The 27052-nt window shown below is 40.0% G+C and overlaps 1 protein-coding gene and 1 long non-coding RNA gene across 5 annotated transcripts in view; one reads left to right on the top strand and one right to left on the bottom strand.

The window, feature by feature from the left end:
- Nucleotides 1-27052, top strand: part of ITGA6 (integrin subunit alpha 6) — an 82454-nt gene that overhangs the window by 48865 nt on the left and 6537 nt on the right. For 2 of the 3 annotated variants that reach the window (XM_034954509.2, XM_034954510.2), the window contains exons 6-24: nt 1503-1713; nt 2373-2566; nt 3042-3130; nt 3837-3955; nt 7087-7185; nt 7436-7497; nt 12203-12363; nt 12542-12685; nt 14443-14558; nt 14684-14873; nt 14966-15049; nt 15147-15226; nt 15380-15457; nt 15545-15647; nt 16902-17075; nt 18444-18542; nt 18641-18751; nt 18845-18943; nt 25380-25505. In XM_034954509.2, the coding sequence (XP_034810400.2) occupies nt 1503-1713; nt 2373-2566; nt 3042-3130; nt 3837-3955; nt 7087-7185; nt 7436-7497; nt 12203-12363; nt 12542-12685; nt 14443-14558; nt 14684-14873; nt 14966-15049; nt 15147-15226; nt 15380-15457; nt 15545-15647; nt 16902-17075; nt 18444-18542; nt 18641-18751; nt 18845-18943; nt 25380-25505 (2339 nt within the window). Of the gene's footprint in view, nt 1-218; nt 336-1502; nt 1714-2372; nt 2567-3041; nt 3131-3836; nt 3956-7086; nt 7186-7435; nt 7498-12202; nt 12364-12541; nt 12686-14442; nt 14559-14683; nt 14874-14965; nt 15050-15146; nt 15227-15379; nt 15458-15544; nt 15648-16901; nt 17076-18443; nt 18543-18640; nt 18752-18844; nt 18944-25379; nt 25506-27052 lie in introns of all 3 variants that reach the window. The other variant, XM_055108757.2, reaches the window with a different exon arrangement.
- Nucleotides 18492-27052, bottom strand: part of LOC103787060 (uncharacterized) — a 63082-nt gene continuing 54521 nt past the window's right edge. Inside the window, exons 3-5 of one of the 2 annotated variants that reach the window (XR_612819.6) lie at nt 23541-23635; nt 22785-22926; nt 18492-21498 (exon numbers count right to left, since the gene is read on the bottom strand). This is a non-coding gene — a long non-coding RNA (uncharacterized LOC103787060). The remainder of the gene's footprint in view (nt 21499-22784; nt 22927-23540; nt 23636-27052) is intronic. The other variant, XR_001337888.5, reaches the window with a different exon arrangement.

Raw genomic sequence — 27052 nt, forward strand, 5'->3', positions numbered from 1 at the left:
TCGGTTTGTCTGTACTGTGTGGAATCTGTCACTTCAAAAGATCAGAGGGTTTGGGGGAACAAAACGATCTGCTTGAGGTTTTGGAAGCTGGCAATGAGAGCAGCTTGCCGGATGCAGTGGTGGCCTCCTCATCCAGCGAGAACAGCAGTGGCTGTCCTGCCTCTTACCAAGCATAATTACTTTTTCTTCAATTTCTTCCGTCCCGTGCATGCGTACAGGCCTGCTGTTTTTGACCAGCGTTTCCTATACAGATCCTGATCAGTTTGTTTATAAAACACGGCCTCCCCGGGAGCAGCCTGACACATTCCCTGATGTGATGATGAATAGCTACCTAGGTTTGTGACCTCTGCGACGACAAATAAATTGTCTTGGTTGTGGTCATTAAATTTTTTTTTTTGATCCATACAGAGCATAAATCTTTTTATGCCCTATTTTGTTTCCATTGAAGCACACACAAAAAGCATGCCATGGTTGGGGCTCTGTGGCCAGATGGTTGTAAGAGCTGGACTCCATATTGCCCTCTAATCTGGTGGCTCATGTTTTTCAATTCACTTCACAATTTGAGAACTGCAACGGTAGTGGTGAAGCTTTTCATAAGTAAAACCCAATAAAGGGGGTGAGCTTATATTATTCTGCATCTGCCTCACCTTTCTATAGAAACATTTACTTAATTTGAATGGTTTTGATATGGGCACTTCTATTTGCTTTTCACCAGATCTGTTATTTGTAATCTGACATCCTACCTGATGCTTTATAATGGGGGTGTCCTAATATTTTCTGCCCTCTGAACAAGTATATAACTGATACCAATGACAACTTCCTCACCTCTGTTGTTTATACTAGGTTCTCAAATACCATGTATCATCAGTCATTGTTTTGTCTGCATGTTTGTGTCTGAGAACTAAGTTGGTCCAAAACAATGAAATGCTATCTATGGTGTATTAATGATGTTAGCATTTGTTTTTGTCTGATTACCAAAGAGTTGATGCCTCTTACCAAGCTTAATTACTTTTTCTTCAATTTTATTTTATTCCTGTAAAAATACTGGTCATTAAATTATAGCAGAACCCTGTAACATGCACTCAATTATGCTTCCAGTCAGGTTATATATTCTCTGTGTATTTGATGTAACATAACCAAATTATTCCTGGACAATTCAGTATCTAGCTTGATCTCCTTTTACCATAGTTCCAATATTAAAATAGGGTGCAAATTGATTCTTAAGATGTATGAATACTTCAAAATTCAAGTTATACATAGGTGCTTTTAGTTAAAAGTCTTAATATCCATAGAAAGCAGTAAATTAGCTAGCCCCAGGACTTTGTCCTTGTGTCAAATCTGAACTCTGTCACTCATATTACGAATGTGATAGCTGGTGGGAGGGTCAAGAGGAGAGAAGAGGGGTGGGAAGCCAGAGGAAGAGGTAATGATGGAGTTACCAATGTCATAGGCCTAAAATATATGGATTGATGTGAGGGGCTCTATATATTTTGTTTTTCTAGGTTTTTCTTTGGACTCAGGGAAAGGTATTGTTTCTAAAGATGAGATCACTTTTGTATCTGGTGCTCCCAGAGCCAATCACAGTGGAGCCGTGGTTTTGCTAAAGAGAGACATGAAGTCTGCACATCTCCTCCCTGAGCACATATTCGATGGAGAAGGTCTGGCCTCTTCATTTGGCTATGATGTGGCGGTGGTGGACCTCAACAAGGATGGGTGAGAAAGCCTCAGGTTATATTATGCTGCAAATCATTTCTGCTTTGACTAGCTTCTATACGACTGGAGAAGAGCCGTCCTTTCAGGTTCATTGATGTAAAGAATATTTTTATTGCCGCATTTTTACCAGCCTATCTTTATCATTTCTATGATGGCAGCAGACAGACATTCATATCCCTCCCCAGCGTATAGGATTATATTTTTGATTTTCAGTTTTTACTTGTTGGGATCATGAGTCTATGAGAATTAAAATTTGAAAAAAATTAACTCAGAAAACACTTGCATGATTCTGTTCTGTGGTTTCATATGGGGCTGATGGAGCATCAGCTCCCGTTGAAAATAGGGATTGGTGATAAAGTAAAAAACAGATATGTGGCTGTTGGTGCCAGTTGGGGGGGTTAGAACAGGGAGGTCTTAATGGGAGTCCTGCTGTACTATGGTTCTAACTTGAGAAATTGGCTTTGAGTTCTTACCCTTAGTATTTTTCTTGGGGCGTTTATTATAGGCTACCTTGGTTTGTAAAAAATGTTACAATTGAGTCATAAATTCTGGAGTTGAGGGCCTTTCTATTATATGTCTTTGTATCCTTAGTACCTAGACTGGTGTTGCTGGTATGTTAGCTGTTGGTTCACGGCTCTTTCCCCTCATTATGTTTTTAGGTGGCAAGATATAGTTATTGGAGCCCCACAGTATTTTGATAGAGATGGAGAAGTTGGAGGTGCAGTGTATGTCTACATGAACCAGCAAGGCAGATGGAATAATGTGAAGCCAATTCGTCTTAATGGAACCAAAGATTCTATGTTTGGCATTGCAGTAAAAAATATTGGAGATATTAATCAAGATGGCTACCCAGGTAGATAATAGATTATGAAATGGCTATGATTTATAGATTATTTGATTGTTTAAATAATAGCGCTGCTGGGCATAGTGGCTCACGCCTGTAATCCCAGCACTTTGGGAGGCTGAGGTGGGCGGATCACCTGAGGTCGGGAGTTCGAGACCAGCCTGACCAACATGGAGAAACTAAAAATACAAATTAACTGGGTGTGGTGGCACATGCCTGTAATACCAGCTACTCCCAGCTTTGGAAAGCTGAGGCAGGAGAATTGCTTGAACCCGGGAGGCAGTGGTTGCGGTGAGCCAAGATTGCGCCATTGCACTCCAGCCTGGGCAACAGGAGCGAAACTCCATCTCAAAAAAAACAAAAAACAAAACCCAAAAAAGCCAAACAAATAAATAATAGTGCTTGTGTCATCTTACTTTAAAACATTTTACTGGAGTGTTTCTAAAGCGTTTGTTAAAATGTTAAAATGTGATGTTGTCAACAGATATTGCAGTTGGAGCTCCGTATGATGACTTGGGAAAGGTTTTTATCTATCATGGATCTGCAAATGGAATAAATACCAAACCAACACAGGTAACCAGATAACCGGGATTTCTACAGCTAGAGTCTCAACTTTTTGCCCTATAATAAAATATTTAGGTTTAAGTGACTTTTCACACAAATCTTATTTTATTTACAAGTCCACAATAGTATAAATTTTTAAAAAATGTATTACTAGAAGATACCTTCAAAATAAATATATAAATGTAATGACTTGCTTGTTCTAATTGTAAAATTTCTTAGATAAGTTAGGAATCAAGGTAATCCAAAGCAAAAGAATGTTATTCTACCCTGACGGCATTAAGAGAGGAAATACGATATATTCTCTTTAGTAGCATACTAAATAGAGATGAAATTGGTCAAACAAAATAAATGACTGTAGCTACATGGAGAATGTAGACACCAAAAATTAAAAATGTCTTTTGAGAAAAATAACACTTGTAGGGAAGGTAGGGAGATTTGGTTTGAAATGGCCTGATTGACTTAATACAATAAACAAGCTCATCAGAAATGGGCTCTTTTCTGCTTTGAGATACTATGTAAATCGGATGACTTTTATGAAATGAAATGTATGAAGTGTTAGATCATATAGAAATTTATGACTTGTATATAATATAATTTACTTATAAGTGAACTCTCAAATTTCAGTTCAAAAGAAACTTGTGTGTCTTTTTCAAAGCATTGTTAAGAAGCTTATGGTGATAACCTAATGTCCATTCGGATGCCCTGTGTATTTCAGGTTCTCAAGGGTATATCACCTTATTTTGGATATTCAATTGCTGGAAACATGGACCTTGATCGAAATTCCTACCCTGATGTTGCTGTTGGTTCCCTCTCAGATTCAGTAACTATTTTCAGGTCTGTTATCTATGATTTTAGTGTTAAGCATGTTCTATAATCAGGTTATACTAAAATGTTGACCTTTTGGACTGAAATTTGTCATACCTATACTTCAAAGGTTTATATGAATTGTGAAGCTATTTCTTTTTCTTTTGAAGGTAGTAGACAATGTAATAAAAACCTATTTTCTAAAATCTTTTAAAGTATCTGAGGAAAACATAGATCCAAGTTAGAATTTTTACTTCATATATTTTTAAAACCTTAATTTTGATGATGAAAAAACAAAACACATATAAAATGTGACAGTACAAAGAACATACAGAAGGAAACCCCCTATAATTCACCATGCATTATTAAACTCCAAGATCTTGATTTCTATTCTTTTATTTTCTGTGATTGGACCATGTATATTTAACAAAATTAAGACCATAATTGTGCATAATTTTGTAACCTGCTTTTGTCTCTTTAGGATACATAGTAGACTTTTCCTATGTCACCGAGTACTTTTCCAAAATGAAGTTAACAACTGTCTGTGAGGCATCTTCTGACAGGTTCAGAGCTTATTTAACCAACTGCCTTGCTCTCACTGGATGGTTACGTTGCTTCACAATTTTTTTTTTTGCCCCCATGATATAAAAAGCTGTGGAAAACATTCTTACTTTTGTTTATATCCTTGATTATTTCCTTATTATAAATTCCTGGATGTGAAATTGATATATGTGCTTCAAGACTTTTGATTCGGTTTCGCCAAGATGACCTCCCGAAATGGTGCGACATTTCCCATCCGTGGTGTTTGAGTCTCCCTTTAACCAGCGCTTTCATCACTGCTGGAAATCACCATTAAAAATTGGAGGCTTTTTTTGGTTTGTTTTTTAATTTTCAAAAAGTAGCAGATTTATTTTTTTAAAAGTTAATAATATAGAATTATAGAAAATCCAGTACATTATTCCCATCTTCCACAAAACTTGTGCGCATTTCTCTACTTTTAGGGTATCATCAAAAGGCTACACTGTAACTTCTGCTGTCTAATCTGGTTTTTATTTAATCTTGGGCTGTCTCTCCTTGTCAATACAATAGATGACCTAACTTTAGTCAGTTAAATGTTTGCCCCTGTCTATGTGTAACTGATATTTTAATATCCTTACTTTCCTGTCCTCATAAGTAGGTTGACTGTCAACCCTGTACACTTGTTCTCTCTTTACTTGCAGATAGTGTGAAAGTAGAATTCAACAACCCTTTGATAAGAAGAGGAGTAACTTCCCCTTATTTTACAAATGAGGAAACTGAGGCCCAGGACTTGGCTTGAGCTTTTAAGGCTGGAGCCTGAGAGACAGAATGTAGCACCTAAATCTTCCTGACTTGAATCCTGTGCATTTTTTCTACTAAATTGTACTAGCACTTCAGGGTAGTTAGTAAATAAACACCAATTTTAAACATGAGGCAGCCAAACTAATAAGACTTATTTTCTATGTTAAAAGACATAGTTTTCATAATTCATGTATATTTTGCCCTCAAAATTGTGTGTTGTATGTTTAAAAAACAAAATATGTTCTAGGCAGAAATGTCTGTTAAAATTCTACAGTATGTAAAATACTGTATCTGTGGCAACTGTGCCTTTTAAATATGCTCTCAAAACTTAAGAATGTATCTAGTTAGTATCTTAGAACCTAGCAGCTGTCTAAATGTAAAATAAAAATAGAATGGTAAACAATAAAGGAAAATAGAAAAACAGGGAATGTGGGCAGTATTTGACCCTTTATTGGACCCTACCTTCACCGTGAATGGACTTGTGCTCTAGCCTACCAACAGATTGATTCCAGAAGTTTGAGCTAGCTGTTTGGGATTTGGAATGCATTTTCTTGTAGAAAGACTGTTCTCCAGAATGGCTGGGTTTACCACAAGCCCATCAGAGTCAGCCTAACTGAATCCACGTGGTAATGAAACCCCAGGCCCTCTGAGATCTGGTGGGGAGCAATGGAGGTGGGCCTCCTCACCCACTCATACCCCTCAACCCACCGCATACCTGCATTTCTTGTGCCTGTGGCAGCGGTTGGGCCACAGACCCGTGGAGACCCCTGTGGCTGCTGGGAGCAGGGCAGCCAAAACATACGAAAAGATGTTTTCAGATGGTGAACCAGAGTAGGGCGTGGAATTGGATTCCAGCTTCTCAAGTGTTTGCGGGGTTGCAGTAGGCAGCGCAGAGGTGGGAAGAAGTTTAAAAGTTTAAGTTTTTGCTTGCAGAGATATCGTGGGGTAGAAAAGTTGTCAATCCTGGCAATAGGAAGGCAAAGACTGAAGGTTGTGGGTGGGAGACTCCGAGGGAGGCTGAAGAGAAGGGCAAGTGTTTGTACAATGGAGACTCCCAAGTTTGGGATTGCCTGTATTAATTCACATACTGTAGACACGCTGATCATGAGCATCTCAGGTATTAGGTGTTTGTTGGTGTAATTCTTCCAGAGGGTATGTTGGCAAGACTACTTGTAATTAAAAATGCACATATTCTTTGACTCCAAAATTCTGCTGCTGGGAATTTATCCCACAGATAAACTCAAGTGTGTGCATAGATGATGTTTGTGAAAGCAGAAAGCTCAACAATGTGAATGTCTACCGATTAGGTACTGGTTAAATAAAGGATGTTACACTGATACAGTGTAATGCCATCAGGTGTGAAAAAGAGTGAACTAGATCTATGTGTATATACAGGACAAGACCTCTGAAATGAAGGAGAAAAAGCCACATACAGAACAATGGCAATTAAGTTCCCATTTAGTTGAAATTATACATATATTTTAATATTTAATTTTAGATAATTTTAACTGACATGTCTGGAAGAACATACAAGGCTACTTGGGTGTTCGGGTGGGAATGGAGACAAAATATTTACTTTAAAACTCAAACCCCTACATGTTGCACATGTACTCATAAGTGTGTACGTTTTTAAACAAATATTGTATAATGAGGCTCTGCATTGTATACATTTATATCTTAACATTTATTTTCTTCAGCAATGGGGGAAAACGTCACGTGTATTTTTTTTCCTGTGTTTTTAAGCTGTGCTGGGCAGCTAAGGATGCTGTCTAGTATGTGAATTAGTCTCACATTCAAGGTAACAAGAGGCTGAGCTTGTTTTTCACTCCTTTTGTCTTCAGATCCCGGCCTGTGATTAATATTCAGAAAACCATCACAGTAACTCCTAACAGAATTGACCTCCGCCAGAAAACAGCGTGTGGGGCGCCTAGTGGGATATGGTGAGCGTCCCTCTGTCTTGGTGGGATCCCCCTCAGTTTCCCACCTCCACTTCATGATGACTCTATTGTCCTGAGGAGCCACAGGGAAGATGACAGGAGTGCTGGGCAAAGGGAAGAGGGTCTGTCAAGTGTTTTTATAACATGTTGATCATCAATGGGCAGTGGGGGGATTGGAGAGCTAGGGAACATGTTGGGTTTTTTCCACTGCAATAATGGATCTTTTAAGAAATATGTGTTTGATTTTATTCAGCCTCCAGGTTAAATCCTGTTTTGAATATACTGCTAACCCCGCTGGTTATAATCCTTCAATATGTAAGTACCTAGTACCTTTAAAATATGTCTACTTTCTGTCTGCCAGGTTGAAACTTCTGCATAAATCACAGAAAAATAAAACTGCAGTGGCCAACATGGGTCTGCCAATTCTGGTGTAAAGAATTAAGTGTATGTTTTGTCTCCCTTTTAATCAGGAGGGCACAGCACAGTGAGGGAGGAAAAAAACTCCACTTGGTCGCCATTTGAGTTTTCCAGAGCAGATGGTTTAGGACAGAATGGCTTGGAAAAGTACTTATTTGCTACCACAACCATTTCCTCCATTTCTGTCTTTGAAAAGCAGTGTGGAAAATTGATTTTGTGGTTGTGAGGTGGTGGGTGGTTGTGAGGTGGTGGGTGGTGGCTGGTGGTTGTGAAAGGGCAACAGCAGGAGCCAGAGCACAGCACAGAGTCGCTGCCAGGCTGCCTTCTCTTCCCCACGCCCCCTCCCTCCCGGAACACCTGCCCTGTGTTCCCAAGAGCAGGCCCCTAGGGAATTTGCAGGCCGGCCCTGAGAGGTCAGAGACCTGGTCTCTGCTCCTGGTTTCAGCTTTGATACTGACTGACCCACAGGGCAAGTCCCTTAACATTTGAGTTTGTTTTCCTATCCGTTCAGAACAACGCCTAGTAGTCATTAGTGCATACAGTTGTGCTGGAGATCAACTGAGAAGACATGAAAAGCAGTTTGTCATTTATTAGATACTGTTCTGCTTCCTTTTTTTGTAATTCAAAATAAGATTTTTTAAAATTTTTGTGGATACATAGTAGGTGTATATATTTATGGGGCAACACAGGATTTTTGACAAGAATTTTGACACTGTTAATGATACTCTTAACAATAGTGGCCGTAGTAAGCTCTCCTCTGGCATGTTTTAATAGCAGCCACACTTCTTCAGCTGTGAGTCACCTGACCCCTGGCTCCAGAGTCAAGGCCAGGGGCATAGGAATTCCAAGAAAATCTTTTCTGCAAAGAGGAAGTGAAAAGAATGAGGAAATTCTCAACCCGGGTCCGGCCATGGTCCTGGCAGTTTGGGATTCTAGTGTACTGTATCTGCCACCAAGGGACACTTTGTGAAGAACAAGGTCATTCTGTCCTTTCATATGGTTGTCAGCCTTTACGATACTATGAGGTAATGAGTCCTCTGAAGTGTTCTCCCTGTTATCTAAAGTAGTAGTTTTCTTTATTTAAAAAGATGTCCCTTATAATATTCCAGAATGTAACCTAATTCAAATAACCTAAAGTTGTTGCTTGAAACAGGAAAAAATAGCCACATAAGGACTAGGGTTTGCAATGGTGAATCCTCTCACACGTCACGGCTCTGTTCTTAGTTGTACTCTAATTCTTCTTTAACTTTATATGAAGTTTTATATAACACTAATGAATGTATCCACTAAGACAACAGAATGAAGATACTGACCTGTGATAAAGTTCAGTGAATTATGAAAAGGGACAGTTTAAATAAATGTACTGTCTTTAATTTTTTTTAAGTCCCCCTTCACCTGATTCTCAGTGTCATAAGCTCAGTTAGCCTTCATCTTTCCAGATTTCCAGCTGTCTGCAGGTGGTTTCTCCGTCTCCCCTTCTGTGGGGTCGTCTCCTGCTGTGTGGTCTCTCCATGGGACCTGCAGACCTTGCACGAAGCATTCTTAGAGTGGATGGATTATGACTTCGTGCACAGGGGGAGCTGTGGCCTTTTGCTTTGCTTTTTGATGCAGCCGGCATTTTGTCGAGTGTAGAAAGCAATTCTTTGTGTGGCTTTTAATGACAAGAAAATGTATACTGTGACTCTTCAGGATCTATCATCCTTTCAGTATCATTTGTGTTATTTTTACCCAAATGCCATACCTTACACTAGCCCACTTGGATAATGGGCCCTTTGCCAGTGTTTGGAATGAATTAGAGAGACAAGGAGAAAACAGTGATTCTTTGACTAGGCAGCCAGAGAAAAAGGGGAAACATTTTTATTCTGTTCTGATGGCCATTTTTTCAAACCACTCTCAGTTTGACTGTAGATGTGAAATATCATCAGAGCACTCCTTGACTTCCCCCAAATTAATCACCTATATAAAATACAGACTTTCTCCTAGCTGTAGCACAGCATTTGATGCCATGTGTATTACTTTTATGTTATGTAGCTACTCCATTAACGAAGTGTTTATGGATGGCCTTTTATGGGTGGAACTTTCCTTTGAAGACATTCAAAGAACATTTGCTTTCATTGCTTTTACTTCCACAGTAAATTCTAAATGAACTAAGACAGAACTTCTACAAAGCTACATAAGTTAATACATCTAAAATCTTCTCCCAGTAGCCAAGAATGTGAGCTTATTGTTTGACTGGGCTATTTTAGCTCAGCAGTCCTCAGATGTGGTGTTCCATACATATAGATATCTATAATTGAGCCGTAATGAGTGTTCTACTTGGCTTGCCCCTCAAGCAGTTAGCAAAGGTGGCCTGCAAAGATTTTAAGATGATGTGGACTGTCTGGAGGGTTAGGGAAGGTTAGAGTGAATTTGGCAGATAAACGGTTTTCCTGCACCCACACCTCCCATACTTTTGCTGTGAGGGGCACTCAGCGTGTGAGCCTTTATCTGGTTCATTGTGAAGCTAGCAGGTCACTTATAAATGGATGATGTCAAGGCTGCAGAGGGCTAAAATGGGGGAGCATTCCATTTGGCAGCTGTGACATTTAAGAATTCTCCAGATGGACACAAAAATTACTATTGAAACTGTCAGTGTTTCTAAATTTTGTTCTGAATAGCTCACATTCAGCATAAGAATGTCACATCGTGTGTGTGTGCGCGTGTGTGTGCAAGTGGGGAACCAGTTATTGCCGCTTCTGTTCATCTGTTCTATAAATCATATGTCTATCAGGTGTTGTGCTAGTTGCTGGGGACTGTGGTGGGGAATAAGACTGATGTGATCCTTGTCCTCGGCTTTGCCCCACTGTGGGAGACAATCAGGAAATCACAGCGTAGTGGGCCTAAATGTAGAGACTGGAGAGATGGAATACTCTAGGATCGCGAGGAGAGGCCAGGACAGGCTTCCTGGAGGAGGTGAGGTCCAAGCTGAAATCTGAAGGGGAAGGGAGGGCTTAGCCAAGCAGGCCAACACTGCTGGGAGGTGGAAGGGAAAAGAAGGGAAAGACAGCTGGCTGAGGGAAGGAGTGACTCCTGCGGTGGTTAGGAGGCAAGTGAGACCTGGGCATCTAAGACCCTGTAGAAAGCAATCGCCTTTTGTGTTTGTGATAGAGACTCAGAAGCTGGTGCTGCTTCTGTCCCTCTCAGTATGACCCCAAGCCTCCCCAGAAAAGGTCTCTTCCAACTCTAAAGTGAATATTAGAATGTGAGTTATTCATTTTCTGTGTTTTCTGTAGCAGATTTTTGTCCTGGAGATTGCCTTCTCCAGCCCTCTGCACACTTTGGTTTGCTTTCCCTTTTGATGGTTAGTGACTGCTTAATGAATGTAAGTAATTTAAGTATTGGCCCATGAAAAACAAAGTTAGCAGCCACATCTACTGAACCAACAAAGAATGCGTTCTGAAGTAAAAAAATGAGATTCTGATCATCCACATCCTAGCTTCCCTCCAGGTTCCATTAGTGTAGGTTATCAAGAACAGGCTGTGCCTTCTAGCCCAGTGCAAGGTAGGCAGTTTGGTTGTGAGAGCTATATTATGCTGACCGACAGGCCCTCCATCCACTCAAAAATATATAATTTACCTTGTAATTCTTTTTTATCTTTATTATTATTTTTTTGAGAAAGTTTTGCTCTTGTTGCCCAGGCTGGAGTGCAATGGCATGAATTCAGCTCACTGTAACCTCTGCCTCCTGGGTTCAAGCGATTCTCCTGCCTCAGCCTCCCGAGTAGCTGGGATTACAGGCATGCGCCACCAAGCCCAGCTAATTTTTGTATTTTTAGTAGAGACAGGATTTCACCATGTTGGTCAGGCTGGTCTCAAACTCCTGATTTCGGGTGATCCACCCACCTTGGCCTCCCAGAGTGCTGGGATGCCAGGCAGAATTCACTGTGCCCGTCCTCTTTTTTATTTGTTAAGGTAAAGGTCTCATCCTACTGTCGAAAGACTTCTCCATCTCTAAAATATATTATTCCTCTGTTTAGACAACTATCCTTTATCAGTGCTTCTTAAAACTTTAATATGTATAAGAATAATCTGGTGATGCTGTTATTAATAAAGCAGATTCTGCTTCCGTAGGTGTGACTGGGCCTGAGGTTCTGCATCCTCACAGGCCCTCAGGAGATGCTGCTGTTCTAGAGACCTTTCCCAGATGGCAAAGGCACGAGGCCACTTGAATAAGCATTGACTGGTTTAAAGGGAGAAAATCAGTTTAGGTGCTCGGGGGAGTGTTGGGTTCCTCTGCTTATCGTTAGTATTCTGTGGGTTCATGAACTTCAGCCAGAAACTGATTCTTAATAACTGCTGCTGCTGAAAGGTTTTAACTTATTCTTGAGCTCCCCCAGGTGGCACAATGAAAATTTAACTTTGAAACATTGTTAACAGCAAAAGGAAGGAAAAGACAGCTTGATTTGAACCATCACAATTGTGCAAATGCATATTACCAGGAAATATGAAGAGAAACAATGGCAATGTTTTCTACAAGGAATTAAAATCTTAAAAGGAGTTCAACATGCTTGTGGCTGGATTGTGCATGAATGCACTTACGCTAATATGATTTTAATTTTATCTAGCAATTGTGGGCACACTTGAAGCTGAAAAAGAAAGAAGAAAATCTGGGCTATCCTCAAGAGTTCAGTTTCGAAACCAAGGTTCTGAGCCCAAATATACTCAAGAACTAACTCTGAAGAGGCAGAAACAGAAAGTGTGCATGGAGGAAACCCTGTGGCTACAGGTGAGGGCTGCAGATGGTCATATCTGTTTTATGAAGAGGACAGAAAAAGGTTATATGGTGATATACAGATTTCTGAAATTTATTCTAGCAACCTCTTAATCAATACAAAATCATTGTTTTGGAATTCCCCAATAGCATGTATACCCCACTTAACTCTGACTGCATGCTTTTCATGCAGGATAATATCAGAGATAAACTGCGTCCCATTCCCATAACTGCCTCAGTGGAGATCCAAGAGCCAAGCTCTCGTAGGCGAGTGAATTCACTTCCAGAAGTTCTTCCAATTCTGAATTCAGATGAACCCAAGACAGCTCATATTGATGTAAGTCTCTCTGACTTTCATTTTGCCAAAGTTTTTTGCCATTTATGATGCTAAATCAAATGTCTTTGAAGGGAATAGAACTAGTGATTTGCTTTAAAGGCCATTCTTTTGTGTTAATATGTTTTTAATGTACGCAAAGTTAGAGAAGACTTGTTTCCCAAATTAGCAATAAACATAAAAACATGAAATACAATTTGGGGCCAGAGTGTATTTTCCTTCTTCATTTTTGGCCATTATAACCTATCGAGACTATAAATGGTAGAGCTTATATTCTAACACTGTTTCTCCTTTAGCTGTACATAGAAAGAAAAATACATTGTGTTTTACTTACCATTGAGAATACTGAAATGTAGAAAGCAGTGTGTTGCTAGTCAGAACATTAAAATCAAGGAATATCAAAATTCAGCAAAGCAAAAAAGTATTATTAGCATACAGTAGTCATTTAGTGCCTAATATAGCCTAAGTCATCTTTGGAAGAAAAATGCGTATTAGATGGCCTGCGGGATACCTCATATGAGGTGGGGTCTGTTTGCTAGGGGTTTAGGATGGTTAAGGTTGCAAGGTTAGCCCAGGCAGCTATGACAGCTTGATTTGGCATTATGTTCTTGCTTTCAAAATCTAATTGATGATGAACGGGTGTGGTGGCTCATGCCTGTAATCCCAGAACTTCGGGAGGCCGAGGCGGGCAGGTCACTTGAGGTTAGGAGTTTGAGACCAGCCTGGCCAACATGGTGAAACCCCGTCTCTAGTGAAAATACAAAAGTTAGCGGGTATGATGGAGCATGCCTGTAATCACAGCTACTCAGGAGGCTGAGGCAGGAGAATCCCTCAAAGCCAGGAGGTGGAGTTGCAGTGAGCCGAGATGGCACCACTGCACTCCAGCCTGGGCAAAAAGAGTAAGACTCTATCTCCAAAAAAAAAAAAAAAAAAAAAAATCTAATTGATGATGAGTGTCTGTCCACTAGGGGCTGCTGGTACTGGTGCCTTACTGAGGCAGCTTTGCAGAAGTGAGTCCTCACTGTCTCAGGAGCTGATGCTTACATCTGCATATTGTCGATCATTTTTGTCACCAAATATAGTTCCTTATATTTCTGTATACTTTTATGTACTTTTGTTATTATCATGTTAATATTACTTGTGTACATTCCCAGCTCCATCGCTAGAGATGATTTTCTATTTATCGGTGTGATTATCAAGAACCCATTAGCATGGTGCTAGTATGCTGTTTGCTTACCTGACCTTAAGCTCTCTGTTTCGTCATCTCTACAATGGAGATCATAATAATAGTATCTTTTTAGAGGCCTGTTGTGAGGATTAAATGAGTTAAGATATGTAAATCGAGTATTATAATCGTTGGCATCATCATTATTATTGATACTTCTTATAGTAGCCCTATAAAGTTAGAATGGTGGTATCTCCACGTTACCTATGATGAAACTTGGACTCTGAAAGATTAAGTGACTTGCTAGCTAAGTAAGGGGTAGAGCTGGGTTTCAAACCCAAATCTGTGTGACTGCTGGGTCACACTCTTCTATACCACACTGCCTCCATGCCCTGGTCAAAGTGTTCTTCAAACACAATTTTACTAAAGGACAGAATGGAAATTTGATGTGTGGCAAAGTACATTTAAAGCTTGAATTCTGCATTGGTAATTGTCACACAGGGAAATGAACTGTGTGGAATAGCCAGTCACCTACATCGATGCCTTCCTGAGTCCTGAATGGTGTAAATTGACAATAGTTTTCGTTTTCCTACAGGTTCACTTCTTAAAAGAGGGATGTGGAGACGACAATGTATGTAACAGCAACCTTGAACTAGAATATAAATTTTGCACCCGAGAAGGAAATCAAGACAAATTTTCTTATTTACCAATGTAAGAATTGTTGTGTAGCACTAGCAAAAATGATTCTGGCTTCATGGTGGCTTTGTGTTAAGAAAGTTTACTGGAAACGTATTGAGGACTTTGCCTTTTTGTTCTTGTTTTCTTATTTTTAATAGTCAAAAAGGTGTACCAGAACTAGTTCTAAAAGATCAGAAGGATATTGCTTTAGAAATAACAGTGACAAACAGCCCTTCCAACCCAAGGAATCCCACAAAAGATGGCGATGACGCCCATGAGGCTAAACTGATTGCAACGTTTCCAGACACTTTAACATATTCTGCATATAGAGAACTGAGGGCTTTCCCTGTAAGTATTGTTAGAGACCAGCTGAGAGGGGAAAAAAAATCAACACTGTGTGGCAAATGAGTGGATTGTGACCTAGCGCGTTTCTTTTACAGGAGAAACAGTTGAGTTGTGTTGCCAACCAGAATGGCTCGCAAGCTGACTGTGAGCTCGGAAATCCTTTTAAAAGAAATTCAAATGTAGGTGATGCCTTCATATACTGTATTTTACTGTTTTAAATACCATTGCAGTGTCTGTATGCATGGCCTGTGTTAACAGCTATTTATGTTTTTTTAGGTCACTTTTTATTTGGTTTTAAGTACAACTGAAGTCACCTTTGACACCCCAGATCTGGATATTAATCTGAAGTTAGAAACGTAAGAGTTACATCAACCTCTCCATTCAGTATTATTTCATGAAAATATGGGCAGTCAATGAATTGGCCCTGATCTACCTCATAAAAGAAGTCTAATTGTAGTGAGAAAACTGACTGGTAAAATACAACCCTATTGTTTCCTTTTCATTTTCAGAACAAGCAATCAAGATAATTTGGCTCCAATTACAGCTAAAGCAAAAGTGGTTATTGAACTGCTTTTATCGGTCTCGGGGTAAGTGTTTGTGTTTAGCATAACAAATCAATGTTTGAAAGAACCATTTACAATCCTCATTAAAACTGGTGTTTTTTAATTTGACAGAGTCGCTAAACCTTCCCAGGTGTATTTTGGAGGTACAGTTGTTGGCGAGCAAGCTATGAAATCTGAAGATGAAGTGGGAAGTTTAATAGAGTATGAATTCAGGGTAAGTTGGAGCAGTTGGTCTTTTCATTATACCAAAAGCTGACATATACTAGGTATGGTCTTGAGTATGTCATTTTAATAAATCAGCAATATTAATAAGCATTATAAGTAAATCATGAGTTAAAAATTAGTTTGCCAGCTTTTAAAGAACATACTGGCTTATAGTAAAAATTGTATCCTCCAGGATGGAGAACAATTGTCACTGTTCAGAATCCAGTTCAGTTTAGAATGCGTTATGATTTATTCCTTCCTCCTTTATAAGGTCATCTTTCTTACTGCTTGTGGTTGAAAGAATATTAATGTATGCCTACCTTTCACAAGCCCAGTTTTTGTGGTGAATGTAGATTTGGTATATGCCTGTAGGAAAGGCAGTGATTGGCTCTGAACCATTTCAAAGTAGGCAATCACAGTGACTCTCTGTCCTGTTGAATAAACATAAACATAGGGTACGGAGTCTGTTCGTAACTCACACATGGGTTTAGGTCTGTGGCTGAAATCACATTCCTGAAGGCATAGTGACCACTGTGGTGAAAGCCTCAAATGGCAAGCATGGGCCCACCTGATTCTGGCAGAATGAAGAGGCTGAATTCTCCTCTGTGTGTCTCTTAGCATTATAGACACAGCTGGGGTAGGTGGTGGTGGTGGTTATGATCTCTATGCAGGTGCAGCTGGAAAAGAAGTCTTTGGGTTCTGGAACAGTCTCAACACCAAGAGCGCTCTTACCTCCTGTGTTTGGCTTCTGCCGCAGGACGTCACTCTGTTCCCAGCTTGGACTCTCAGATTCATGGCTGTCCTAATAATGGTTTTGCAGAGTCTCCTCTGGGACAGAGGCAGCTTCATTTTTGCAGTGGATGGGGTTTTCCAGAAGCAGGTTGTTGGTACACTGCCTTGACCCAGGCCTTGTCATTGGCCAAGCAGGGTGGTTACAGGGCAGTTCACAAATTCACACATGATTTTCCCTGGGCATATGTTGAGAACATAGTATATCTACACTGCTGATTCTGTTGCATACAGCAGTTGTTCCTAGAACGAGTTAGCTATCAGTTGTCCTTTGACCTTTTTGTTTTTATTTACAAAAATCTTTAGGCACAAGTCTTTATTTTGAATGCCCTATCTATAGTCCATTTTTGGAGCCTGTGCTTTTATTATAGGATTACGTTAGATATTTTAGCTTCTTTCTCTTGGTAATAGGAGCTGCTACTTAAATTTACATTGAGAAGATTAGACTGAGATAATATGTATTATTTTCTAACAGGTAATAAACTTAGGTAAACCTCTTACAAACCTCGGCACAGCAACCTTGAACATTCAGTGGCCAAAAGAAATTAGCAATGGGAAATGGTTGCTTTATTTGGTGAAAGTAGAATCCAAAGGATTGGAAAAGGTAACTTGTGAGCCACAAAAGGAGATAAACTTCCTGAACCTAACGGTATGTTGGTAGATTTATCTAATGTCTCCATAAATGCAAATTAGAGAAACTAACTTGTTAGGGGAAAATCATTACTGTTCTTAGGAAAGTGGCATATTCTGGCAGGTTGACTTTCTCTTTGGTTTGTCACAATTTCTCTTTTCTAGTTGGGTAACTGAGGAAGGCTGAGGCATTTTTGCTGGTTAATGACCATTATAGTACATAAGGCAGAGTCATTCAGTGCTTGCTGAGGCAAATGGTATTTTCTGATGTTTCATCATGACCCAGTATGTTACATAATAAGGAGAACTGGGGGATGCTCCTGGGGTAATGGTAGCTGCTATTATCCAGGGGCCAGCCAGTGTTCACTCCAAGTAGAACCAAACTCATTGGAAAAGATAATGGCATCTTAGCAAGTAACCTTGAAAGCTTTTTATGCTCATTTTTAAAATAGTAATTATTTATTGTGTACTCATTGTGTCTCAGGAACTATGCTAAGCATTTTGTTTTCATTTTCTCATTTCATTCTCTGGATGGTCCTATGAGGGAGTCTCATTATCCTCACCATTTCACAGATGAGGACATTAAGATTCAGAGAGCAAGTAACTCTCTCAGTCACTCAGGTGTTAAGAGACAGATTCCACATACAAGCCCTGCTCTGCCTGATGTCAAAGCCTGTACTGTTAACCCCTCTCTCTATACTGCTCCATGCTTAGATAACTGGCCTATCATTTGTGTTCCAGTTTGATGAAGGTTTGCATGTTTGTTTCTTTTATTTTAAAGTCTAAGGTGACTGGGTATGATCAGTGATCAGAGTTGGTGGCTTATAGCATGATCTTCTACTCATCAATGTTAAAAATCAAGATAATCGGTTATTACTAATCTTTGCTGTAAGGAAAATGCAATTTTAAAAGTTCTTGTATGGCTTAGTTTTCATTGCTCTGCTCTGAATGAGCTATATAATGGGTCTTTTTGCTTCTTTCTCTGTTCTTCAGTGTCACTTATTCCTTCAAGATGTGCTGACTACCATGTTTTAGGAACAGAGCTGGAGGCTAGGGATACAGGAATAAGATTTGATCTCTGATCTCAGTATGCCCACAGTTTGGTGGGGGATACAGAGGAACAAAGAAAGCATATTTCTCTCTCTCTGAGTTTTAAGGTCAGAGTGGGAATGAATTACTTAGTCCTATGAGTAAATCAATAAACTTGAATTTAGAGTGATAATACTTGCTGGTTTTACACTTACTTCTGTGCCTTTGGCAGGAGAGAGGCAAATATTGTTGATTATGTGAATCTGGCACTGTTTGGGAGGATATGCTCAAGAAGCTTGTTATGGTAGTGACAAAGTATTACATAAATTGGAACTATTTTGGATACAATTTTTTTCAGGAGTCTCACAACTCAAGAAAGAAACGGGAAATTACTGAAAAACAGATAGATGATAACAGAAAATTTTCTTTATTTGCTGAAAGAAAATACCAGACTCTTGTAAGTATTTTTCAAGAGCTGTGAATATTTGAGAGGATGAGGGGAAGGATTTCTTCAGAACAATGTCTTTTGATGACCGTTCTTCTTTTTCTCTCTAGAACTGTAGCGTGAACGTGAACTGTGTGAACATCAGATGCCCACTGCGGGGGCTGGACAGCAAGGCGTCTCTTATTTTGCGCTCGAGGTTATGGAACAGCACATTTCTGGAGGTATGACCTTGGCTTGAGGCTGTCCCATGGAAGTAATTTGCCTTTGCCTAGGACACTTTTCACTTCCCTAATGCATTCACTGTCTCCAAACAGGAATATTCCAAACTGAACTACTTGGACATTCTCATGCGAGCCTTCATTGATGTGACTGCTGCTGCCGAAAATATCAGGCTGCCAAATGCAGGCACTCAGGTGAGAGGTTCCCCAGCTTCATTCAGGTTCAGAACATGTCTCTTTTCCCTGTACCCCACACTCATGTCCTGAAGTCATGTGCTTTGGTGCTCATTTCCCTCATAGCCCCGTTATGGAGAAAACTGTCTTAAGGTACTGGCACTGCAAGCTGTATTTTAATAGAATCATTGAAAAAAAGAAGTAAATCTAGGGTCATCCAGTTCAGCAGTGCCCATGGTAGGTTTGAGAACTACTGGCTCAATTCAGAGAATGGGTGCACCTCACAGCCCTCTAGAAACCTGTGTCTTCTACCATCTCTAATGCTGCAGCCATTGGTGTAATGCCCCAGTGATGGCCCATCCCTTGACCAGCTGTAATTATTAAAAAAGATCTCTTCATAGCTGACTCCTGAACTGAACCTTGTAAGTCCCTGGTTATGCCCCTCAAACAAGTCTAAAATAAGTTCTCTCTCTTGGCCATGTAGCAGCCTCTCAAATAATTGAAGGAAATGGTCATGCCTCCTTGGATGTTTCTTATTCTTCTCAGAGCTTACGCACCCAGCTCTTGAGTTATGCGTCACATTGGGCACAGCTGAACTGGCTCCTGGCCTCTCCCTTCCTGGGCAATTTGATTCCCACGTGGACAGAGCAGCTGAGGTGGGGTCTGCTTGGTCCCACTTACCCTGGGGCCTTTACCTCTCAGCATCTCGGCACCACACTTCTGTCAGACCTGCCTAAAATTTGCTTTTTCAAACCATTGCTGAGCAGCATGTTTGAATTTCTAGCAGCTGCTATTTTTGTGTTAGTGTTCTACCGAAACTTCCAGGTGTTTTCATCAGAATTTGTTGTCAAGCTGTGTTTCCAGTATCCTGTCCTTGAGCTATTTGTAAAAATCTAAATGTATGCCTTTAAGCGTATCCTTACATTTTATGTGATTTGCTTTGGGTCCATTGTTTCAGTTTGCAAAGTAATTTTGAATCTTGCTTCATCATTTGCTTTCTCAACTTTCTATCCCTGAAAGTTTTAAAAACTGAGAAGCATGTTCTCTATGTCTTCATCCAGGTAATGACAAATATGTTGAATAGGACTAGGTGTAGAACCTTGTAGTGAACCAATAGTGAGGGGTTCCCTGTGGGAGTCTAGAACCCACAGGGACTTGTATAAAGATCTCGAGGCAGAATGACTGCATGTCATGGTGGGAATAATGAATGGGAATGTTTTGCAAAAGAGACTGGAGAAAGAAATACTGCAAATTACTGTTCTTAGTTAATCTGCCAGTCTACTTATGGAAATGTTCTGGCTTCAGTCATTTAGCTAGCTGAAAATTCAGGGAGCCTCCCTAATCATTCTGTTTTCTGAAATATAGCAGTCCTTACGATTTATTATCCAAGCAAGAATACATTTTTGTTTTTATTTAGTTTTTTGAGATGGAGTCTTGCTCTGTTACCCAGGCTGGAGTGCAGTGGCGCAAACACAGCTCACTGCAGCCTTGAATGCCTGAGCTCAAGCAATCCTCCTGTCTCACCTCCTGAGTAGCTGGGACCACAGGCATGCCACCACACCCAGCTAATTTTTCAGTTTTTTTTGTATAGCCAGAGTCTCACCATGTTGCCCAGGCTGGTCTTTAACTCCTGGACTCAAGCAATCCGCCTGCCTCAGCCTCCCAAAATGCTGGGATTATAGGTGTGAGCCACTGCACCCAGCCCCAGGATACATTTGCCTGAGACAAATGCTGTACTGGGCAAGCTGCTGCGATAAGTGGTATCAACCAGCACTGTCCCGGTCTCTCCAGGACATATCAACAGGCATCATAAGGGACTTTCAAATAAACCACACCTTCCCTAAGGATCCTTTCTCTGCATCTATAAAGGCAGCAGGTATAGCTTTCTATAACTGTAAATCAGCAACTCTGAAAATCACTGAGATTTCAGAGCTAGACAGAGAACACTTTAGAGGGAAGGGACTAACATTAATGAAGCCTTAATAAAATGTCTACAGCTTACTAGATACTTTATACTCTATCATTTAAACTTCAGAAGAATGCCAAGGGTAAACATTGTACTCATTTTACAAACAAGGAAGCAGACTCAGAGAGGGGATATAATTTGAGACCCTCGATTGAAACCTGTAATTGTCTGACTTCAGGGCTTCTGTTCTTTGACTCTGTGGCACAAGGTCCCCCTTAAAGTCCCCAAATCTCAAATTGAGATAAGAAAACTGAATCCAAGGAAAGGTATCTCCCCCTCAGGGTCACCCGACCAGCAAGTAGAGCTGAGACCAGACCTTGAGTCTGATGTCTCCTCTTCAAGTGCTGTCTTCTTCTGGAAGATGATGGAACTCTGGGGGCCCTGGTGTCCAGTCTAATGACTGGGTCACAAATGAAAGTGAGGTTCTCTTGGGCATTTTATGTTCTTAGAGCTTGGAGAACTCATGCCTCCCAATGGGAATTGATGTCTTCACAAATTGGTAGATTTGTGAATGGGTTACTGGTCTCATATCTAGAACCCATGTCTTTTGAAAACTGAGACATTTTCTTAACCTCTAGTCTTCTGACACCTTTTCTGTTTTCTGTGATTTCTGAAATACAATAAGCTCAGATGTCATATCTGTACATTTCTTGAGTAGTTTAAGCTGTAGTTTTCCTGGGCTTGAAGATCTAAGCTTAATTTGGCTTAAAAAAGCAAAAAAACTTTTTTGTTTCTTATAACCCAACCAATTTCAAGAGCTTTGTGTTCATCTTTTAATAAAACACAGTTAAACTTTGGGAGGCCAAGGCAGGCGGATTGCTTGAGCCCAGGAGTTAGAGACCAGCCTGGGTAACATAGCAAAACCCCATCTCTACAAAAAAATACAAAAATTAGCCAGGTGGGGTGGCACATGCCTGTATTCCCAGCTACTTGGGAGGCTGAGCTGAGAGGATCACCTCAGCTCAGGAAGTCGAGGCTGCAGTGAGCCAAGATTGTGCCACTACACTCCAGCCAGGACAACAGAGTGAGACCCTGTCTCAAAACAAACAATAAAAAACACTTCTAAATTAGGATACTATTATAATGAAGTCAGGGAGAGCAGAAGTCACATAATTGAGCCAGGTAAGCCATGCTATATTTTAGCATCAGTTAAATTAAATCCATCTTGTTAATAAACACCTATGAAAGACACATGTATGCCTTCCCTGTGCTAAATGTTAGAGATGCAAAGTTGGGTAAGATACAGTGTCAACTGTTAAGAATGTCATGCTGTAGGAGACAGAACCAGGAAAACACTGTCAAATTAGCCAGGGGGATTGTTTATTGGTTGTATTTATATTGTCCCCATTTATCCCTAAGGAAGCAAGTAGAGAGTATCCAAGCTTCCTGGCTGTCAAAAATTTTTTTAAAATGACCAAAAAAATGCATAATTCTTCAGGGGAATAAGATTTTCCCTTTTGGCTCTAAATTCAGAGAACAACTTAAAATTCAGAGAACAACTTAAGATACGGATCCTTTTATAAGATGGCCTGTTATATGATAAACACCAAGAGTGGATGATGTCCTTAATAGATAATTTTGTAAAAGATACGAAAATCCCTTCATTGGGTGACTTCCTGTACTGAATGAAGTTCAATGAGAACAGTGGGTGGTACATTACAGGGTAATTTAGAGAAGGTATTTTGGCAGTTGACAAGCTAATGTAGTCTCAGCACTGCTCACTGGTAATGGAATTTAATGCATCAACAGAGCTTATATCCCTCTTCCCCTTATGGGCACATAGTGGATGAGTTTCACAGGTGTGCGTCATCCCCATGGAAATAACTACACTGTAATGAAACCAAAGGTAAGAAATTATTTTTGGAGTTGTAAAGCTCTACAGTAGTTTCTACTCACCTGTTCATCAGTAACAGTTGGTGTGACAAGACAGAACAAGGCTTGGAGCTCTGGGAATCACAGCCCACCCTTTGTCTTCCATCTTTGGTCATCTGGCTCTATGGCCAGCTTCCCCTTGTTCTCAATCCCAGCTGGACAATGACTGTCATACCAGAAACAAAAACAAAAAAACAAAAACACCTTCAGTTGACAGTTTAAGCAAACAACCAATAAAATCTTCCCGACTGGCCTCTCGCCCTCCAGAACCACAGAGCACATCTGCCCTTTAAATGTGTAGCCAACCCAGTCCCTGACTTTGGTCCTCAGTCTTTGATGCCCAGTGAGTTAACAATATGTGGAAGTTCTGGTTTGAATGGTGCCAGGCCTGGGGCTTAGAGCTTCAGCTGGATTCCCATCCACCCTGCCACTCCAGGCTGCAAAATCAAAAATTACTTTGCTCAATTGTTAACAATATTGGATCCCAACCATTTATGGGGGTGGCTTTCCCCTACTGTCCGCTGTTTTAAAGACACTTGTGCACAGTATCATTATAATAAAGCTGATTCTCCTTGCCGAAGACCAGTTTCCACTCTCCACTTCCAGATTTACTGGAACTTTTTCTTACAAATGAGGATGGCCCTTCCACATGACCACCTTGCCCTAAGGATACACTGTATACCTTCCTTGTGTTAGATAATAGGGCAACAAAGTTAAACAAGATACAGTTTAGGCTAATTGAAATCATCTATTTGGTTTGTTTCATTGTAGTCAGCTTACCAACCACGTAACTATTCTATTGCTTCACTGGTCTGTCCCTGTTTCTTCTTCCCTTCTTTGTAGATGTCCCTGTGCTGAACGCAGTAATCTCTTCCCTGTCAGGGGAGGGAAGGAGAGGGGAAGTGAGCCACGAGGCCACCTTGGGGCTCAGAGCTTATAGAAAACCTCATTTAGAGCATAACAGGAAACATGGTGGCTGATAAAGGTGTTTTATGCCTGCCTGTTACCATCAGTATAATTGGCTAAATCTCAAGATGTGATTGCTGTCTATTGAATGTTTAAAGAAAAGCAGTTTTACTGCTTTTAAGTATTTTTTGTAAGTCAGGTGAGGTTGAGAAACTGTTTCCTAGAAGTGGAAAGGGAAGTACTTTGATGAGAGATTTTTTTAAAGAGAAACACCACCGCATAGAAGTATTGAAGCACAGTGTAGACATAGCAGCATCCAGGGTTCAATATGGACATAGAATATTTGACTGAAAACACTTCTCAGAAGTTAAATGCTCCCCCTGAGTTTTGTTTCCCTTTACTTTACATTCTCTTAATTCACAAATATCAGAAACTTCAAACCAGTGGATCTCTAATCAGTGTAGTTTACAAAATCATGTTCACAATAATCACCAGGTCTTTAGCATGCTTTGAAAAATAGTTCCTGGTATCACAAAAGTTCATTTGCATTCTAAACCCATGTAACTGAGTTGTTGGAATTGCCAGAAGCAGCTTTTTAGGTTTCTGAGTAAACACCATTTCTATTTAATTGATACTTGCAAACTATCCTATGTTTAGAGTTTAAGCTTCTCAGCAGCAGGAGCAACTTAAGCGCTAAGCTGCCTCTGAGTGGGTCCAGGGTCTAGTTTGTTCGTATACCTTTTTGTAGAAGATGGCACCAAGCCATTTCAGGAAATGTTATTGTTTATGAGGGTCTTTAGTGTGATATCCTAAGAAAAAGGTAAAATGGTGTCCATCAGTTATACAGCCCTATCCCTATTTTTGTATTTCACAACATCTTTAAAGTCTGAATGAGGAATGTTGGCTACTTTTGCCTAAACTGGCCCTTTTCTTTCCATTGCTGAAAATTAATTAAAAGAAAGTATAGGCCAGGTGAGGTGGCTCATACTTATGATCCCCACACTTTGGGAGGTCAAAGCAGGAGGATCACCTGAAGCCAGCACTTTGTGAACAACATAGACCCTGTCTCAACAAAAAATTTTTTTAAAAGATTAGCTGTGAGTGGTGGCATGTGCCTGTAGTCCCAGCTACTTGGGAGGCAGCTGAGGTGGGAGGATCACTTGAGCCTGGGAGGTTGAGGCTGCAGTGACCATGGTCACACCACTTGCACTCCAACCTGGGCAACAGAGTGAGACCCTGTCTCCAAAAAAAAAAAAAAAGTATGATTGTTCTCAAAAAGATACCAGGTTAGATAGATAGAACAGACTGGCTGTTAGGTCTATTTAACTGGGTATCTTTTTGAGAGCAATTTGTTTAGATACACAGACTGGCTGTATATTGATAATTGCTGGAACAGGATGATGAATACATAAGGGTTCATTATACAGTTTACTTGTGTTGATAACAAATTTTTTTTAAGATAAATTAACAAAGAAGTAACCACTTTGTCAGAATACAACCCAGCATTTTCAAGATTCTGGGGAAAGATCTTCAAGGAATGTCTCTTGAAGCAATATTCTGTTAAGAGAAAGGATCTTGCATCAGAAAGTCATCTCATCCATTCACAGGCTGCATTGTCCAAAATATATTCAAAAGCAGAATTAGAACCATAAACTCCTGGTGTGAACTCTTGCCGCTGTATTTAGTAATGCTGCTTTCTTTTCTGCCCTGTAGGTTCGAGTGACTGTGTTTCCCTCAAAGACTGTAGCTCAGTATTCGGGAGTACCTTGGTGGATCATCCTAGTGGCTATTCTCGCTGGGATCTTGATGCTTGCTTTATTAGTGTTTATACTATGGAAGGTAAGTCATATCTGGCATTTGAATTTCATAACAAACTTTATTTCATGTTTTAAAAAATGGGAATCAGCACTGATAGTATGTTTTCTTTTTCATTGCTTCCTTTTTTCTAACATTATGAAACTCTTTTGACATAGCAAATTTGAGGAAAATTTTACCATGAACACCTGTATATTTACCGAATATTTTGTATTTAAAGTATATTATTTGTACACAATAAGTTTCTTCATTTGTCTCACACATAATTTAGCATGTTTAGCAGATAACAGATTTAGATTTTATTACTTTAGCATTTTCTTCACCTAAGATTGAAGTCTGGATCTAAGCCAAATTGTTAGGGTGTAGTAATAATCTGAATGTGTATCCCTGCTAATTTCAGTTTCTGTGAAGAATGTTCATAGCAGCCATTGGTGTCGGTTATGCTTACAGCTAGATTCGGAATAGAAGAGTATGACACGAATGAATAACTCTATCTCAAGGGGGTCACTATAGCGTGTATCAAACATAAGGAAGGTCTAGGTTCAATATGATGTTCCTCATTAGAATTTGGCCCTTTGACTGTAAATAAAATGTAATATCTTTCCCTGATTCTACCAGTGAAGAGTCTACATTATGAAAAACTGCGTATGAGATGGATTACAAACTCTTATTGCCCAAAGATTACAACCTAAAAATTTTAGATTATTCCGTGAGTGATAGAGGCTTACAGTCCCTTATCTGCCATTCCAAAAAGCTCTGAAACCTTGAAGTATATAATGACTTATTTGGCAATAAAACCTGACGTGATGTGAAGAGAGGCTACTTCAAAGTCTTTATCCTTTATGATTGATTTCACTGCAGAAATACTAACATTTTGATTATAGTAGCATTAGGTATGCAGTGCATTACTCATTTTAAAGGACAAAAATTTTGGATTCTCAAACATGTCTGGTCTGGAGGGTTCTGTATGAACCATCAACCCCCTAGGATCAGACTATCCTTTTCTTTTCACTGGATCCAAAAATATAATACATAAGGGTTTAAGATAGTCTTACTTGCAAATATTGAGCATCTGTTTTTGCTTTATTTTTTTTGACTGACTTTTGCCAATTTGAGATAATTTTCTGATGTCTTCTAGACATGGGATTGAAGCTCATGACAGAACTCCTCCTGGTATGGAGTTTTAGCCAGTTTTACCTCTAATGTTTACCTCGGGCAGTAGGTTCCTCTGGCAAACATAGCCAGTCAATATAAAACATTTTTTCAAGGAGATGCCTTGAAGAAAAAAAAAATTTTTTTTGAGACTGGGTCTCTCGCTCTGTCACCCAGGCTGGATTGCAGTGGTGTGATCATGGTTCACTGCAGCCTTGACCTCCCGGGCTCAAGCAATCCTCCCACCTCGGCCTCCTGAGTAGCTGGGACTACGTGCCACCACATCTAGCTAGTTTTTAAATTTTTTTTCATAAAGATGAGGCCTTGCTGTGTTGCCCAGGCTGGTCTTCAACTCCTGGGCTCAAGCAATCCTCCTGCCTTGGCCTTCCAAATTGTTGTAATTACAGATGTGAGCCATT

Source organism: Pan paniscus, chromosome 13 (assembly GCF_029289425.2).
Source record: "Pan paniscus chromosome 13, NHGRI_mPanPan1-v2.0_pri, whole genome shotgun sequence".
Taxonomy (NCBI): domain Eukaryota; kingdom Metazoa; phylum Chordata; class Mammalia; order Primates; family Hominidae; genus Pan; species Pan paniscus.